The sequence below is a fragment of the Urocampus carinirostris genome, chromosome 12 (genome assembly GCF_059441175.1).
Source record: "Urocampus carinirostris isolate Australia breed hairy pipefish chromosome 12, RoL_Ucar_1.0, whole genome shotgun sequence".
In the NCBI taxonomy this organism is placed as follows: Eukaryota; Metazoa; Chordata; class Actinopteri; order Syngnathiformes; family Syngnathidae; genus Urocampus; species Urocampus carinirostris.
Genome location: NC_142360.1, coordinates 26,660,542 through 26,678,379, shown reverse-complemented (window position 1 = coordinate 26,678,379; position 17,838 = coordinate 26,660,542). Strand labels below are relative to the sequence as shown.

The following is a 17,838-nucleotide window of genomic DNA, read 5'->3' as shown; positions in this document are numbered from 1 at the left end:
GGAAAAAAAAACAGACTTCAATTTCCACATGTCCTTGTCAGAAATCGGGTGGGACAAAATCCTCACAGATAGCCAGGGGCAAGGTGGCCAAAGCACGACTGCCATCAACTGGTAAAATGGTGTTTTGTTGTTTTTCTTATAAATATGTTTTATTCTGCGGTCAACATTACTGGTGGGCCACGTATCATACATTTTATGACAGGTCGGGGGCCTGTAAGAATTTGATCACGGGCCGTAAATCACCCCTGGCCAGACTTTGGACATGCCTGATCTCGACTGATAAGACTTTATTTGTGCTATCAAATTGCACCATATCATTGTGAAATGACCATAACATGAACTCTATTCATGTGTGAGGTGATGTACAATAATATACAAACTCCAAATCGAAATGTTGTATACCAATGATGCTATAGGTCCCAGAAAACTGTCCTACTTGAGTCACATTTTCACAGCCAGGAAGTCAGATATTCAACATGCGTCTGGGGAAGTATGACTGGTGTGCAAGCAATTCCAGCAAAGGATTCTGGGAAGTGCAAATTTCTCTCCCATTCATCAGTCACCGTGTCGTACACCTGAACGATACTTGTGACGTTGTTAAGGTGCCAATTGTAGCCCCCAACAATGTATATCTTTCCATCTAGTAAGCAGCAGCCAGCCTCAGACTGCCCGGCCCTCATCGGGCTGACAGTGGTCCACTGGTCGCTCTCTGGGTCATAATACTCAACGGCCAACACGTCAACGCAGCGGTCCACATGGTCTATGCGTCCCCCCAAAGCGTAGACCCGATCTCGACTGCATACCATGGCATGCAGCACTCTTGGTTCATTCATGGGTGCCCTGTAGTTCCACTTGTCAGCCATTGGGTCGTAACAGTGAAGAGTTTTTTTGTCATCTAAAGAGAGACCGTAACCACCGGAAACATACAACTTCTCTCCACACGGAGTCCCTGCATGACCCCAAATCCTGCGTTTTAAAGGCTCTACATAGGTCCACTCATTTTTCTTTGGGCAGTAACATTCCACAGATGACAGACTGCCAGATCGATTGCGCCCTCCAGTGGCAAAAAGCTTCCCGTTTAAGACACTGAGGTGGAACTGGATGCGGGCCTCCTGCATGGGTTGGATGCGTAACCACTGGTTCGAATGGGGGTCGAAGCGCATGCAGCTGTCGACGGCGCCCTCGCCGCTGCGGTACTGTAAATGCTGCCCGCCCACAACGTACACAAAGTTATCGAGGACGGCGACACAAGCGTGGCTGGACCCTGTGTCCATTTCGGTCAACTCCTTAAACTGGCGGGAAGCAATATCAGCGAGGTAGTAGACCTTCGTGCTCACTTTGCAATTGTTGTCAGTGTACGGAGTTCCGCCAAACGTGATGAAGGATACAACATCAGAACGGATACATGTGCGAGGTGATTGCATCTCGTGTTGTCGGAATGGAAGTATCTGGTAATTGAATGCTTCTAGAAGGTATTGGCGGCACTGCTCGTCCTCAACCATGATGTCTACACTCTGTATACTGTCCACCAGTTCAGAGGAACGCATGAGAGGGAAGCGCACATTGCGAAGCACGTCGCTAGCTTGAGAGCGTCGGGAATCGTCATGACGGAGCCATCGGATGGCGGCCTGGAAAAGATCGATTTCGCTGCAGTTCCTCAGCTTGTTGCTCTGCAGAAAGAAGACCAAGCGCTCCACAGGGATTTGCAGGAAGTCCTCCTCCTCAGCTATTTGAAGGAAGTGGCGAAAGGTGAAGGAATCCACCGACGCCTTGAGGGAAGACAGGCTAAAGGTGGTCGCCATCTGGTCGATGTGCAGGCAGGTCTTTACGCTCATGGCTGACTGAAGGAACTCTTCGCAGAGTTCCACAACAGGGACCATCTGGAGGAAGACAGCTGCACCGAGGACATCCTGAATGCAGTCCAGATCTAAAGTGACTTCCGAACTGTAAGCAAAGTCAATGATATGCTTCAGGCCCCGGGCTGACAAACCTTTCAGCTCAATGGTATTTTGACTTGACTCCTTCATGCCTCCAGTGAACATGGCTCTGTAATGTAAACAGAAATGGAAATGGTAAGTCCTTCATACGTTCCATCTGATTTTATACTTTGTGGTACCAAGGTAAGAAAATGGTAAAAAACACAATGGGTTGACATCTCTATTTTGTTCTAAATCATCCCACGGGAATTTCCACCCCAAAAACCTTTTTATATCCAAATCCCTTTCATTACTTCTACTTGTGTTTGCCTTTTACTTTCAAAAAGTAGAATCTTGACTGCAAATCAGCACAGAAAGTTGTCACTTTTACCACCATTACTCATGACGTTGGTAATGGAGATAATAGTAAGATACGTTTTATAACGGGGCCATTATGTGCGTTTATGTGTTATGATCCCAGCTAAAGACTCATCATGTGACAAAAATAACCCCCATTGCAGCTAATGTCCTTATAATTCTGATATAAGAATGAGAGTACAAAGAAAGCAGTCACCTCCCCACTTGACAGTGACTGTTGGGCTGGTAGCAACTATGCATAAGGACCAACCAGAAAAAAATGAAGAAATTTAAAATATATAAATAGAAAATAAAAAACCTGCACCAGAATGAACTAAATTCTCAAAACTCTGTAGTGCTGCTTTCTTCTGTCGGCGCAGTCTCAAAGACATTGCCAGCTTGCGATACCGCGGCAGAGCCATTTAAATTATAAAAGACAATTTCCACCCCGGCCACAACCTCTTTGACCTGTTGCCCTCTGGTAGGCATTATAGGTCCCTCAGCAACTAGGACAAATAGGCTCAAAGACAGCTTATTCCCTAGGGCCATCACTACCCTAAACAAATGCACAAAACTGCGAAAAAAACAATTTTGGGTTTATTTTGCTTATTGTTGTTACCAAATGAAACTGTGAAAAAATAATTTGTGAGTTATATGATTTTTTAAATTGCTGCTGCGAAATGTTATTGCACCCATTCATCGCAGTATTGTAACAATGCATTATTCTTATTCATTGCACTATTATTACAATAACTTTTTTCAGTTTTTCAATTTTTCTAAGTACTACATTGTAATTATTTTTTGCCTATTCATCCTGATTGTCTTATCTTTTTTTCTCTTCAAAGTCTTCATACTACATGCTTTACCCTGACTGCCATGTCTAATCTTGTTGCATACAATGTGTTCACAATGTTGATATCAATGGCAATTAAGACAATTCTAATTCTAATGTTCTGAAGGAATGTGAATAGAAATGTTCCAGAAATCAAGGACCTTTTTGAATCAGACTACTGAAAGTAAAATATTTGTAATGTTTTTTTTTTTCAGTGACAGTTGCAAAAGCAAATTATTTGGTCTATTTTACTGAACAGAATATTTGAAGTATACGAATTAATAAAGTGCGAGCCTAAGAGTGTGCTTTTGTTTTGCAAATATTGTGAACCTAGCGCTCATGGTAGTCTGTCAAACAGGATAAAGGCAATCAGCATCTACTTCCGGAATATTCGTCCTGCAGATAACGAATATTTACAAATTATGGCCGTGTGAAGTCATACTCACAGATGGGATATCAGTAAGCATGGCGGACAATCATGTCAGCTTGCTCAAGGTTAGCTTAGTGTTATGTCCAATAAATATATATATTTTTTAATGAATGCGTATATGGTAGTTCATGTATTGTTACTTATCATTCAAATCATTATTGGTTTTTTTTCCAAGTAGGAGCGTCAAACTTATTTTAGCTCGAGGGCCATATGGTAGGAAAAAATCACTCTCACGGGGGCTGGACAAGTAGATGAGAGCGAGAGCGAAAAATAAGAGAAAAAGTGAGAAAAAGGAAATAATACAAGAGCATACGAAGGAAAGAGCAAGAAATACAGAGAGGAGAGAGAGAGAGAGAGAGAGAGGGAAGAGCGAGCGAGAGACAGAGAAACACATGGCTTTGGCGACATTAGGTGGACATATTTAGATTGCATCCTATCTTTCTCCTGGTCTTGCGAGCCGTATTAAAACCTTTGGCATGCCTGACCCGCCCCGTGGGCCGAATGTTTCAAACCTCTGCTCTAAGTCCCGTAAGAGTTTATTGATATTTTTAATTGAGATGTTCAAGTAGATATTGCTAATCTTAATAAAACTGATTTATTGGATATAGTCAGGGTTTATATTAAGATTAAAGTAGAAAAAAATCTTGGTAAAATTGTCGAAAAAGAAATAAAGTAAAAATTGATTGGGATAAAACAAAATTTTAAAAAACGATTCCATGCCAAGCACTAATCAGTTCTAAACGTATTAAACGTTTTTTGGGGTGACCATGACTAAAGCCAATAAGAATGTATTCTCATATCAAAATGTGGTTTCTGTGCGTAGTAATATTGACATTCGTTCTGTGTCAGGCTCTTTACCTTTCACTACACCGAATGACTTTCAGTCTAGTAGCACTAAGTGTTTTACATTGAGTGCAAGCGTCAGCAAAGTGCCTTGAATTTTAAATGTAAAGGGCATCGGAAATCGCCCGTTGAACCACACTGACCTGAAGTAATCACTACAAGCAGCCAGCACAGTTTTGTGGACCTGGAAGCGCTCCTCATTGACGGCAAGCACCACGTCGAGAAGTTGTCCCTGAGCCCTCAATATCGACAAGCCGTGCAGGAGAGTTGCACTGTGGCTGGGGGCTGAAAACTTGCAGCGGAGGGTGCTGTTCTTGCTAGCCATACTGAAATATGGAAAATCTTTCGTCACTCTGGGTGAAGGAAAAAACGTTTCTCAAATATAATTTTCTAGTGATCCAAAAGCCATGAAGAGATCCACAGGTTCATGAACGTTCTCCATTCCAAATGTTTAAATCTAAGCTTAAAACACACTTCTACTCTATAGCATATAAATAATCTATATTTTATGTTGACAATATCTGTGTATTATTTGCCCTCATGTAGGTTTTAGATCAGGGGATGGTGTCATAATAGTCTGTAGTTTGCAATAGTCTTTGATCTGTGCAGCCCTTTGAGACTCTTTGTGATTTAGGCTATACAAATAAACATGACTTGACTTGTACTTCACAGGCTAGGGACACAATTGAATAAGGCTGCGCTGATTATTACAAAAATCGGTATTAGAAATAGTCAATAACGCAGATCATTGTCAAATAAGGTCCCCAGAATTTTTTTTCCCCAACGGACAGCAAAATCAAAAAAACAAAAGTGCATTCATCCATTACTCTTTCAACTCTCACCTCCAAACATGTGGATAAAGTCAAAGTCAATTTTATTTGTCAATTTTTCATATGTACTTGATGTACAAGAAACCGGAATTACATTTCCCACTCTCCAATGCGCAGACTACAATTGACAATAACGTGCAAATGCACGGAACAGTCTCGACCTAAAAGATTTACTCAGTCAAAGTGCAAGTGTCTTTTCAGCTAATACTGGAGTAAAAATAACTGAAAAATAAGACAAAGCATCAGCAAATAGTGACAGTGATATAAATAATTGTAAATATGCGAAAGGTAAAAAGGTAAAAGAGAAAATAGGTAAAAAAATTAATACAGACGCTGCCCTACTTACGAAAGTTCCGGATGATCGTCCGTAATTTGAATTTGTTCGTAAGTTTCTTCAGTGCCATATTTTGTATGTTTATATAAGTATGTTTAAGGTTTGTGTAAGTAACCTGTATGGTTTTGTACTAAAAATTAAACATTTCATAAAATAATATGCTCTATAAAGATAAATAAAGTTGTGTTTCAAAAGGTCCTCCTGAACGGTAAAAAGTGGTCGAAAAAAGCGTTCCGACCATTTTCTCAACCGCATCAAGCTTTCGTATTCCACTTTCGTTTCAAAAGAAACAGCTCGCCTCTTCTTTACACTTCACACCAACCATATTGAATGGATGCACGAGATATTAAACAATAAAAATGTTAAAATTCTTAGCGTGCTGGAGATAGTATAGATATAGACGGTATAGAATGTTTCCACACAAACTAGGAAGAGGAAGCGGATTTTTTTTCTTCCGGGAGGATGCTTGTTGACCTCGCACAGCACCACACGCCGGTAGCGGCGGAAAGAAGCACTACAGTAATGTCCGGTACTCAGAAAAGGAGCACACAATACAAAATCTAACTTGCAGCAATTTCCGGATATTTTTCGACGTCCCGAAAAAAAGGTTAGTATTTGCTGTTTTAGGTAAGTCGAACGGTCATAAATCGGAGAGCGTCTGTACTCTCACACCGTAATACACCGGAGCCTCCACAGACTCCGCCGTGATGCCACAAGTGACACTAGCCGAACTAAAGGGGAGCGGAAAGGAGGGCGAAAGCGGTGCTCGAAATCAAATGGACTGAACCATTTTAAGGCAGCTGAGTATTTCCGACGCTGCGTTGTTCACATTTTGGTTATTTCTATCTACCCCGGTCCTATCCCTCGAGAGAGGTTATGTTTTAATTTTTTGTTTTTTTACATGTCCTATCCTGCCCTTTGTTAAGGAAAAGAGTTTCAAAAATGCTATGAATTTGGGGGTTCTTTGGCTGAATTTGTGGGTGCTTGAGCCACCGTCCAAAACAGGCTGGTTACGCCAATGACTACAGTAGAGAGACAGACAGAGACAGAGAGATAGATAGATACTTTAATCATCCCCGTAGGAAAATTCACAATATACTGTACAATAGGGTGGAGCTTATATGACCAATATTTTTTTCTCATGTATTCTTTTATCTTACCCCACAAAAATGTTCCACTGCCACCAAAAACTACACCGCAGAAGTTTCAGTCATGTAAGTTGAACAGATAGCTCAATCACTCTATAAATTTGTATTAGCGCCCATTAAGCCGGTTACACACACAAAATAATGATGGCTTAGGTACATAATATAAACAATAGGAAAAACTCCCTAATTAGAGTCTCTTTACGGCTGTCAGGAAAAGTTTTGAGGTGTTTTTCAGCAATCTGCAGCAGATGCTGCAGATCAGTTTCATCTTTTGTGATATGATCAAAGTATTCCTGAATCAATTACAAATGTAGCTTTTCCATCAGACATCTCGGTGCGATCAAAAGCAGCAGCTAACTCTGGAGTTACAGCGTTTTTTATGCCTATTTTACTATTTGAGATACCAACACCTGATATGTCATGACTTGTTCCTGGTTAATCATCTTCCGAACTACTACTGCTACATGATAATTGAAGAGACTCATTCGCAATTCTTTGCTCAGCTTAAGATTCTAGGCGTCGTTTCAAGGTCTTTTCTTGTTTTTCTTCAAGTCTTTTTTCTTTCGCTGCCAAGTTTTTGTCAAGACCTGTCATTGACCCCTTTATTCCCTTTGCTCTTTGAGCCAACAAAAATTCTTTGTCTTCTGGAATTGTCATAATGTTGAGCATTAGCATGAGCAATGTCAAACAAGTCACCAAGTTATTTTTTGAACTCACTTTCCCTGGCTTTTTGTGTTGCTGTTTTTATTTTTTTTTAACAAACGCCATGTTTGAAAATGTTTTTCAAGTTTAGTCTGACAATTTTGTGGATCTCAAATTGGAATTCTTGATTTATTCCAAAACGATGATATTTCTTTCAGTGTGCCTGCGGAAGACGCTCTGATGGGCTTGTGCAATTCCAAGTGTTGATAAAGAAAGAAACCAAGAGCAATGCGATCTGATGGTAGCTTGCTTCCAGTTAGTTTAGAAACTTAAGTACCAAGCAGGTACACTTCTTTCTTTGATCTAGTTGAAACAATGTACTGAATATTTCCCTGATGCTGATCTTTGATTGACAATCACTTCTTGGAAAACAAAGAAGGTCTGCGGGTCTTCAAAAGTCAGTCAAGGGAAATTATACTACAGTGAAACCTCTGTTTTCGAACGCCTCTCAGTTCAAATCGGAGTCCGACCAAAAATTTGAAAAACTCTTGCTTAGCTGTTCGGTCAAAAAATCGGAGTTTGAATGCCGGTAATGCGTGAGTGCGTACGCTAGGGTGCAATCCTGAGCGGCGTACGGGTGTAGATCACTCTTTTCGTGACCAACTGTTATCGCGTGCGGACGTGCTTTGTTTTGCTTTCACTTTTTATATAGGTGTACCAAGTGTTTTAGCCCTTTTTTTTATTTTAACACGTTCATGTTAGCGTAATCTTTCGTACGGAAGATTACGATAATGCGAACGTACGATTAGCCTGGGTTAGCTTTATTCAGGTAAATATTCAGGGTGTTGGAACGGATTAAAACGATTTACATTATTTATAATGGGAAAAATGATTTCGGTGATCGAACAAATCGGTTTTCGAACAGGGTTCTGGAACGGATTATGGTCGAGAACCGAGGTTCCACTGTAGTTGAATTTGACTGATCTTGCTGAGCAATGAATTGTGGGTAATAATTGTTTGAGATATAAACTGACACATACGTGGCTTATCCCAGCATCCCTGGAACTCCCATTTAAGAAAAATGATAGAAACCGCAGGGCAGCACGGCGGCGCAGTGGTTAGCGTGTGTGCGGCACAGTTCTGAGGTCGTGGGAACCTCCTGAGTGGGTTCAAATCCAGCTCCCGGCCTTACTGTGCAGAGTTTGTATGTTCTCCCCGTGCTTGCGTGGGTTTCCTCCGGGCACTCCGGTTTCCTCCCACATTCCAAAAACATGCATTTCAGGTGAATTGCCGGTCCAAATTGTCCCTAGGTGTGACTGAGCGAGTGAGTTGTCTGTCCCCGTGTGCCCTGCGATTGGCTGGTAACTAGTCCAGGGTGTCCCCTGCCCACTGCCCGATGATTGCTGGGATGGGCTCCAGCATCCCCGCGACCCTACTGAGGATAAGCAGTGCAGCTGATGAGATGAGATAGAAAACGCCAAACTCCTCAGCAATTGAGCTACCCCTAAAATTATTTTATTTAGACGAAACTGCACAGCGACTGTTCTTTTGTTTAATGGGACACAATTAGGGGGTAAGACAGTGACTTGTTGCAACTTTGAAAATAAGCTGAATGTGTTTAATTGCTGTTAAAAGTGTCAATAAAAAATGTTCACCCCTACTGTTCACGTCGGTGTGAAATATTGTGCTTGTAAACAATAACATATAAATTAACTTTTGTGATACAACATGATGGGGAAGTGTAGGCAGGGGAAACACATAACATGCTACAATTAATTCTCCAGTAGTAAATGACGACGACGGTGGAGATAAACAAGGAATGTCCGGCTCTTCATAGCCTGACAAAAACCCGCCATGGGTGGAGGCCCGAAGCAATCCTCGGTGTTTCCTACATTCCCAATGCGGGCACGAAGACGAAACACAGACTCCGACGCACTCACCTGTTCGGCGAAAGTGTCGATGTGAGAGCCGCACCATCCGACGTCGCCATCTTCTGGAACACGGAGAAAGTCGTAAAGCATTTTGCAAACTATCGCCGGTAAATGAATAGAAGACGGCGCCAAGTCATGGTTTCCGGCATCATCGCACTCCGTCGTCAGGGACGGCTTCGAGATTCCAGCCTAGAAATCCAACAACTGCTGATGATTGTCGTTAACGGTGACGTCATCCCCAACGCTTCTTCACCGGTAGCTTGGCAGCGCAACATACGGCACATCTATGTTGTGAAGTAATCCCTCGTTTTTCGCGGACGGTGGCGTACTAAAAAGGACCTGCGAATCACGTGATAGTCAAGATCCGCAAAGTACAGTGGACCTCGGTTCTCGACCATAATCCGTTCCAGAACCCTGTTCGAAAAGCGATTTGTTCGAACACAGAAATCATTTTTCCCATTACAAATAATGTAAATCGTTTTAATCCGTTCCAAGACCCTGGATGTTTACCTTTGTTTACCTTTAAGACACAAATAACATAAATGTAACCCAGGCTAATCGTCCGTTTGCGTTAGCGTAATCTTCCGTACAAACGATTACGCTGACATGAACGTGTAAAAATAAAAAAAGGACAAAGAAAAGAATTCTGAATAGGATTTTTTACCTTTGTGGTGGTCAGCAGAAGGCGCAGATGGACGGTGAGAGGGATGGAGGAGAAAGGAAAATTGTTGTTTGGAAGGAGAGTCCCCTTCCATAAAAACTTCAGGGAGCTCTTCTGTCTGAGGGGTGCTCACACGTTCAAATCTCTTTGCTACGGATGAGTGGCTACAGGATGTTCTTTTCTCTTATAATATCTATCCAATGACACTTCTTCTTCTGCCTTCTTTTTAGCACTTTTCGGAAGTGGTTCATGACAGTGTCTTTAAAGTCATGATGACTCTGGTGGCTGCAGCTTCATTGGTGTGGTGAAATTCTGTAACTCGGCCCATTTGCTACACATTTGTTTAATCTCGGACCTCCCCTAGTGTATTGGAGGTGCAATTGCACCTGAGAAAATTAAAAGGAGTAAAAAAATGTGATGTGAAACATCCACCCCGGCGTTCGAACTCCGATTTTTTTGACCGAACAGCGAAGCAAGAATTTCTCGAAATTTTTGGTCGGACTCCGATTTGTTCGAACTGAGAGGCGTTCGAAAACTGAGGTTCCACTGTACAAACCTTTATTTATTTATTTATTTATTAAATACTATATTATACAAAAAAAGCCCTATTTGCAGGCTCATGCATTCGTTCAACAAACTAAATTACTGAACGTTGGAACTAGTACTGAAACATTTGGTATTTTCTTTTTGAAAATTGGTTTAATAATGCTAATAGTTTATGATATTAGCACATTATTTTTAGTAATTGTAAACTACATTTTTTTCCACATATAGGCTAGAAATTGTGAAATAGGATTGATGGAAAGTTAGTTAACAGGTAGATAAATATTGTCTTTTTTTCAGTTTGATCAAACACTTATCATAATTAATATTAGGGGACTAGAACTGCCCAAATAAAAAAATAATAACCCTAAGGACACAGGTAGTTGAAAAATGGAATTAAAGAAGAATAAATAAAAATTGAAAAAACTAAAAGTACATAAATACTTTTTGGAGGGTAAAAAAAAAAAAATGTTTATTTAGGCTTTGTGGTCCTATAAACAAGTGTAAGTACGTCTTCATTTTACGTCTATTTAATTATTATTAAGTTTCATTTATTCATTTGGGGGCAGCAGTAGCTCAGGAGGTAGAGCGCTCCTCTTGGGATCAAGGGATCCCAGTTAGAATCCCGGCTCATCCGTGTTACATGTCGAAGTGTCCTTGGGTAAGACACTGAACCCCTAATACCCCCAATAAGCAGGTTAGCGTCTTACATGGCTGCAATACAAGGCCGCTATTGGGAAATGTGAAGCACACTGTAAAGCGCTTTGGGAAGTCATTGACTTGAAAAGCGCTATATAAATGCAGATCATTTCATTTCATTTATACGTTTATGTATTTATTTATTTCTAATGAAACCCTTTTATTGAATGATTTATTTTTCATGTATCTTTTATTGATTTTTTTAAATGTTTTTATGTAACTTATTTCAAATAATGCAATATTTTATTTTTGAAGGAACTATTTTACTTCTAATTGGAGAAGCGATGGGGGCGCAACAACTGAAATGAAAGCTTTTCTGATTCTACATGCTGCAGACCGGATAATATTGAGATTTCAAAAAGTCTGTGCCTTCGTAGAAAAGTATGTGTGCAATTAAGAGATAGCGTAAAATGTGAAGTTTACTTGTTTTACGAAATCAGGTTCAGGTGGAGACTGATATATTAGCTCTTATCATAACATTAGTTGGTCAATCAAGCGTGTGGGTTTGTGATTGAGAGTGAGCATACAAAGTACGCTAAAGTGGAAGGCTGAGTGTTACCATTTGTTCCTCCATTTGGCTTTAAAACAGGAGTGCCCACACTTTTTAATTCGCCATCTTTGTTAAAAGTTTCCATGCACTTTTTGTTTCAAGTTAATTTAAGTTAACTTGATTGTATTGACTTCTGGAGAAAATGAATATCGGTTCTAAATATCAGTTATCGGCCTCCTCTTACTACTAACTATCGGTATCGTCCATGAAAAACCCATATTGGTCGATCACTAATAAAGTCTTTTAAACTTTCTTTTTCTTTTTTTTCTTACAAATTGTCCATCCATCCATTATCCACACTGCTTAACCTCAGGAGCCGACCTGCTTACTAGGGGCATTAGGGATTCAGTGTCTTCGACATATAACACGGAGGAGCTATAGGAGCTATATATATATATATATATATATATATATATATATATATATATATATATATATATATATATATATATATATATATATATATATATTTATATATATATATATATTTATATATATATATATATATATATTTATATATATATATATATATTTATATATATATATATATATATATATCTGGACCGCTTATCCTCAGTAGGGTCGCGGGGGTGCTGGAGCCATCCCAGCCATCTTCGGGCAGTGGGCAGGGGACACCCTGTACTGGTTGCCAGCCAATTGTAGGGCACACAGACAGACAACTCACTCGCGCATTGACACCTAGGGACAATTTGGACCGGCCAATTAACCTGACATGCATGTTTTTGGAATGTGGGAGGAAACCGGAGTGCCCACGCAAGCACAGGGAGAACATGCAAACTCCACACAGGAAGGTTCGATCTCATCACCTCAGAACTGTGCCGTGGACGCGCTAACCACTCATCCGCCGCGCTGCCCTCTTACGAATTGTATTTTCCGAAATAAATCCTAAAAGTTAAATAGGGTACAATTTGTTGAATGACTTTTCACATCACGCAAACTCTCATTTCCGACTTCTGGGGCGCTAATTTTGTGTATGTTGCTCAGTTGATTGATGGGGAAAGTAATGAAAGAGCTCATGCAGCTAAATTGGCAAACTTGCTGGGTTATTGAAAATGTATTTTTTCTACTGGCCAATCTTTATCTGCTCATGCCGCGTTTCATTGTTTTGTTCTTGTAACCATTAAGTTTCAGGTTTAGTGTAGATTCATAACAGCATGTCGTCTGTTTTTCAGCTCTATTTTTACGTTTTGTCAGTTTTTTTCTTTATACTATGAACAAAGAAATGGCCGTTAAGAAAAGATTGCAAAAATCTGCACTTACAGTTCACCCATTTCCTTTTACTCTGTTTTTTTTCCTCGCTTTTCTCTTAAACAGCTAAAGACACTTCTGTCACGGTTGCCATGGCGCCCAGTTGGTCCCAGCCGAGTGGCGCCGGGTTCTTTCGCGGTTGCCAGGGCGCCCAATTGGCCCCGCCCATGGACACCGGCTGAGATGCGTTGACTGATTGCTCCTTGGGAGTACTTAAACGCGGTCCTTTGAGCCGTTAGTTTTCTGAGCGTCTGTGATACTTCTGTGAAACTTCTGCAAGACTCCTGTTAAACTCTGTGAAATGCCTGGTCTGTGAAATTGCCTGCGTTTGATCCTGTTTTATTTTTGGCCTGATTTGTTTGATGTTTACTACTCATTTGTTTGGATTTCAATCCACTTCTGCCACCATCAATCCCCGGATCGAGTGTGCGCTCATTCCTCCTCTCCCCAATAAATTGTGGGTACGTTACGCGAGTGGGTTCTAAATTCTGTTTCCTGCCCTGGTCTGTGACAACTTCTCCAAATCATATTTAATAAGGTGTGTTTAATTATTTTAGGGCATATCTCAGCTAAAATGTTCATAGAGAAGGAAATGGGCTGTAAGATTAAAAAAATAATGAGTCAAAGGATTTATTTTTTCTCCTCATTTGTATATATATATATATATATATATATATATATATATATACATATACACCGTATTTTCCGCACTATAAGGCGCACCTAAAAGCCTTTATTTTTTTCAAAAGCTGACCATGTGCCTTATAATACAGTGCGCCTTATATGTGGATCAATATTAAGTCGCAAAGTCTTGCAACTAAGGCAAGCAGCCGCCGACTAGATTTTCCCCCGAAGGCGAAGTAGTCCGCGGTGTATGCTGGTATACCGGCGTTTCATTTCCTAACGAATGTGTCAATCATTATTTGAATCAGTCACTATTGGCTAAAGTTATTCGGAGGTAAAGGGGGCGGATCCTTTTTATCATTTACAGGCTCGCATAGGCTAAAGGGGCGAAACAAAGCCTGCAATTGGCCGAAAAAGATGATTGTGAATCACACGTTGGGTTGCACTACGGCATAGAGAAAACATGTTTTACTATTCTGTATTTGTAAATATTTTACTCTCCTGGATTTACTACACTCGCGGTTGTAAGAAGACCATGGTTACGTATCATTATTGAACGTGATGGCTTCAAGAGAACTTAGGTGAGCTATGCGGCTTTATATTTTCCCGGTATCTTGCTTTAGAACGATCTTGATGTTTCTGTGATAAGTCTATTTTTAAACTAAATTCAAGTCAAAGTGTTTATTGTCATATGCACAGTAAAGAACCCAGTTTCCCTGCACAATAAAATTCTTACTTTGCTGTCCACACAGTTGCCAGCAAAAAATAAAATGGAAACAAATAATGTTGGTTTGGTGACATCGTACGGACACCGCATCCGCACGTGTCTGAGACACGTATTTGCTTCTTTGCAAGCTTTCGGAATGTTAAGGGGGTAATAAGTTTGACTGAACTCTCTGAATGTTTTGTCGACGTTCCCATTGTAGCGCCTTATAATCCTGTGCGCCTTATGTATGGAAAATATAGGACCAAAAACTATTTTTTGGGGGTGCGCCCTATAACCGGGTGCGCCTTATAGTGCAGAAAATACGGTAATCATTGTTTTATTGATATTGCTTGAGAGGCTCTAATCTAACCTTTCTTGCTTACTGCTCCTGTTAGCCGCTCCAGTTAATACCTGCTCATCGGAATGATTTTACCATGCTGCTCACTTGCGGTTTCCAGTTTAATTGGTAATATTTCTTGCTTGGCGTTAAATAGAACTGTTTTCTGATCGAGGCATAGTGCACAATGCACATACTGTAGTTTAAAACTAATGCAATATTTCAACCGACCATTTCGGTTGCACTACACAATACTGTACTACGACATCTAGCGGTCATGTAATACATACTGTCCCTTTCATATAAGTGCAGGCCAGGCGAAATATGGATTAATTTATGATTGTTTTATTTCTGTATTAATTCTCATGTTTTTAGTTTTGGATCCTACTATGTGTAGCATTTTTTACGTTATTTCAGAATCGTGGATTTTTTTTTTGTCAGAGGTGTGTTTGTGGTAACCCTAATATGACACCAAAGTCAATTGGGTTTGAGACACCTTTTTTAGATCAAAGTTTCTCAACTGGTGGTTTTCAGTGTGTCGTGGACCTTTGGCTTGGCAAAATAATAGGTTAATTATATCTGTAAAAAGTAGATGGAGATAATACTCTTCTTCTTGTCCAGTCAATCAGCATGATCGAGTAGAACCACATCTCATTTTATTGGGATTTTGTTGGTTTTTATTTCCTTTTTCTGCCTGTGATAATGGATCCCAAGAAATTTAATGATAATGGGAAGGAAAACTGAAAAACAGTCGTAGAAGGAAAAGATTGCGAAATGTGAAAGTGGTGTACTAGTGTCTGCTATTGAAGCGCTGCTGGAAGGCACTGTACAGTAAATGGTTTGAAAACTTTGTATTTTTAGCTTTTTACCAATATATTTATTTTTATTAACTGTGTTTAAAAATCATTGATTATTAGGTACATGTTTTATTAATGTTTTGATTTTTTTTTAAATTCATCACTATTTTAAAACAATTTTAGGGGGTTGCTTGAATACGAGTATACGCGGTATACTTGAAGTTGTTGTGGTTTTGCAAATTCAATTTATATTAAATTATAGCCTTTTTAAAACTCGTATTCGTATAATGGACATGCTTAAATATGGAGAAAAACGCTAGTTTAAAAAAAAGTTGTAAAAAAAATGTGAAGGCTGCGTCATCATACTGAATTTATATCTTCTTGCATGGTAATAAAACAGATTGTGTTTAAGAAGACAGGGGTAGATTATGTATTGATTATTTTATTATTTAAATGGCTGATTTTAAGGTTCTTTTGGTAGTATACAAAATCATGCATGGACTTGCAAGTCCCACTCGCTCTGAAGTGCTGCTCTACGAGTGATCCCAAGAGCCAAGAAGAGATCCGCAGGTTCAAGAGCGTTCTCCATTCGGGCCCCCGGTGCTGTGGAATGCTCTTCCCCCTGAGATTCGATCTGCAACCTCAGTGGAAATGTTTAAATCTAAGCTTAAAACACACTTCTATTCCATAGCATATGAATAACCTATATTTTATGTTGACAATATCAAGGGATGGTGTCATAATAGTCTGTAATAAGTTTGCAATAGTCTTTGATCTGTGCAGCCCTTTGAGACTCTTGTGATTAAGGGCTATAAAAAATAAACAAGACTTGACCGACTTGACTGAATTAACATTTTAATGACTTAAAGAGTTTGTAATGTAATGCGAGGTTCATAATTATCCAAAATCACTGTGTAAAAAAGTGAAAAACAAACAGAAAAGTAACCCCTGCTATAATACTATTTCTTCATTAAACAGCACTACCCATTCATTTGAGACATTTAAGAAGTAAACATCTTTTCGATTTGGGTCGCAGCATGTTGTTAGGGTGGGATGGTGGATTCTGAAGTCAGACCATTTGAGAATCAGTGATTTTTAGATGGAGGCGTGGTGCTTTTTCGCCTTACGACCGGTAGATGGCGCTGACAACGCTCCAACGTCCCACCAATGATTGTTAGTGGGGATCCCAATGTGATTCGGTGAAGAGGCGGGAGAAGAACCGAGCTTGTGTCCCGGAGGAACTTTGTCCAAACGCGTCTTGTTTCTCTCCCTTCGTGGACTCTCTTCTCTCTGGGTGGGTAGTAAAACCGTCAGACGCCTCCCGGTGCGTAATTACGCACAAAGTAACCGATGCGGCGTTGCTAGATGGGGGAAGCCGCGGACAAAGGGAGGCAAACTGGACTACAACCCATTTGAGAAGATCCTGTCGGAAGAAAAAACAGGGAGTCGGAAGTCTTCCCCACCCTCCCCCAGTCCTTGAGGGAAATTTTTAGTTGGTGTGCTGGAAAAGCACGAATAGTTTTGTGAGCAAAGTTGGTCAATAGAAGGTTTTGCAATCAACTCCCATTTGAAGATCATCAGAGCATGGGGTAAGTTTCACATTTTGTATTTGCTCTGTTGTTGTCTTTTGGGTTAAACTGGTACAATGGATGACATCAAAACAGCGAATCTGGTTTTAAATGATCACGATGTAACACACGTCTGTTCTTCGTTTGAATGAAAATTCTACGTCTGTCTTTCTTGTAGCTTGATTCGCGTGACTCTGCAAAGGTCAAATATACGTGTTGGTAATGACGAAGAAATATATATGTTATTGACTACGTTTTATCTTTTTGAAAGTTTTAGTTTGCTTCGAGTTCAGTCACGTGATGAAACACACAAGCAGAGGTTAGGTTACTCGTGTACTGCTTTGAGCTAATTTCCTGTTCCTCTATTCGGGCATGAAAAAATATATTTTTTTTAGGAGAAAATCACCGTTTTGAAATCAAAAAGGGTGACCTACGTGAATTGTATACATCCGAGGGGCAAAAGTGTTTGAGGTGGTGAGGGGTTATTGTGAGATCCCCCAGACTGAATCATGCATTTAAGGTGGTGCGTTTGAATTAAAATCTGTGTTGTTACCAAGAGCAGAGTACTGTATTCATTCGTGTGCACGATTTTGAGAGAAAAAAAACTAGTGTTTTTCCAGACCAGTATTGCAATTTCGATGCAATTTTAAAAGAAAAGTGAATTTTCTGTGGTAGTTTTGTTTTGTATTATGTGAGAACTTAACCCTTGGATGTATGACCTACCAGTAAATACACTCTTCCAATAGTGGGGTTGAAAGTAAGATACTAAAGGCATCATGTCATAAACATGTGTTTATGAGAAATACCTGGAATATGACAGG

The 17,838-nt window shown here is 40.0% G+C and overlaps 2 protein-coding genes across 5 annotated transcripts in view; one reads left to right on the top strand and one right to left on the bottom strand.

Moving 5' to 3' along the window:
* Positions 1-9,550, bottom strand: klhl26 (kelch-like family member 26). The gene is made up of 3 exons (XM_088350220.1): positions 9,273-9,550; positions 4,522-4,704; positions 1-2,046 (listed from the first exon to the last, which is right to left on the bottom strand). The coding sequence occupies exons 1-3, from the start codon at positions 9,320-9,322 to the stop codon at positions 450-452; spliced, it is 1,830 nt and encodes a 609-aa protein (XP_088206346.1). The 5' UTR covers positions 9,323-9,550; the 3' UTR covers positions 1-449.
* A 4,572-nt stretch (positions 9,551-14,122) lies between these two features.
* The window catches only part of LOC148355348 (homer protein homolog 3-like), a 69,208-nt gene continuing 65,492 nt past the window's right edge, over positions 14,123-17,838 (top strand). For 3 of the 4 annotated variants that reach the window (XM_088349706.1, XM_088349705.1, XM_088349703.1), the window contains exon 1: positions 16,634-17,038. Coding sequence is in view for 2 of the 4 variants with exons in the window: in XM_088349705.1 (XP_088205831.1) it covers positions 17,034-17,038 (5 nt within the window). In the remaining 2 variants the exon portion in view is untranslated. Of the gene's footprint in view, positions 14,191-16,633; positions 17,039-17,838 lie in introns of those variants that run through there. The other variant, XM_088349704.1, reaches the window with a different exon arrangement.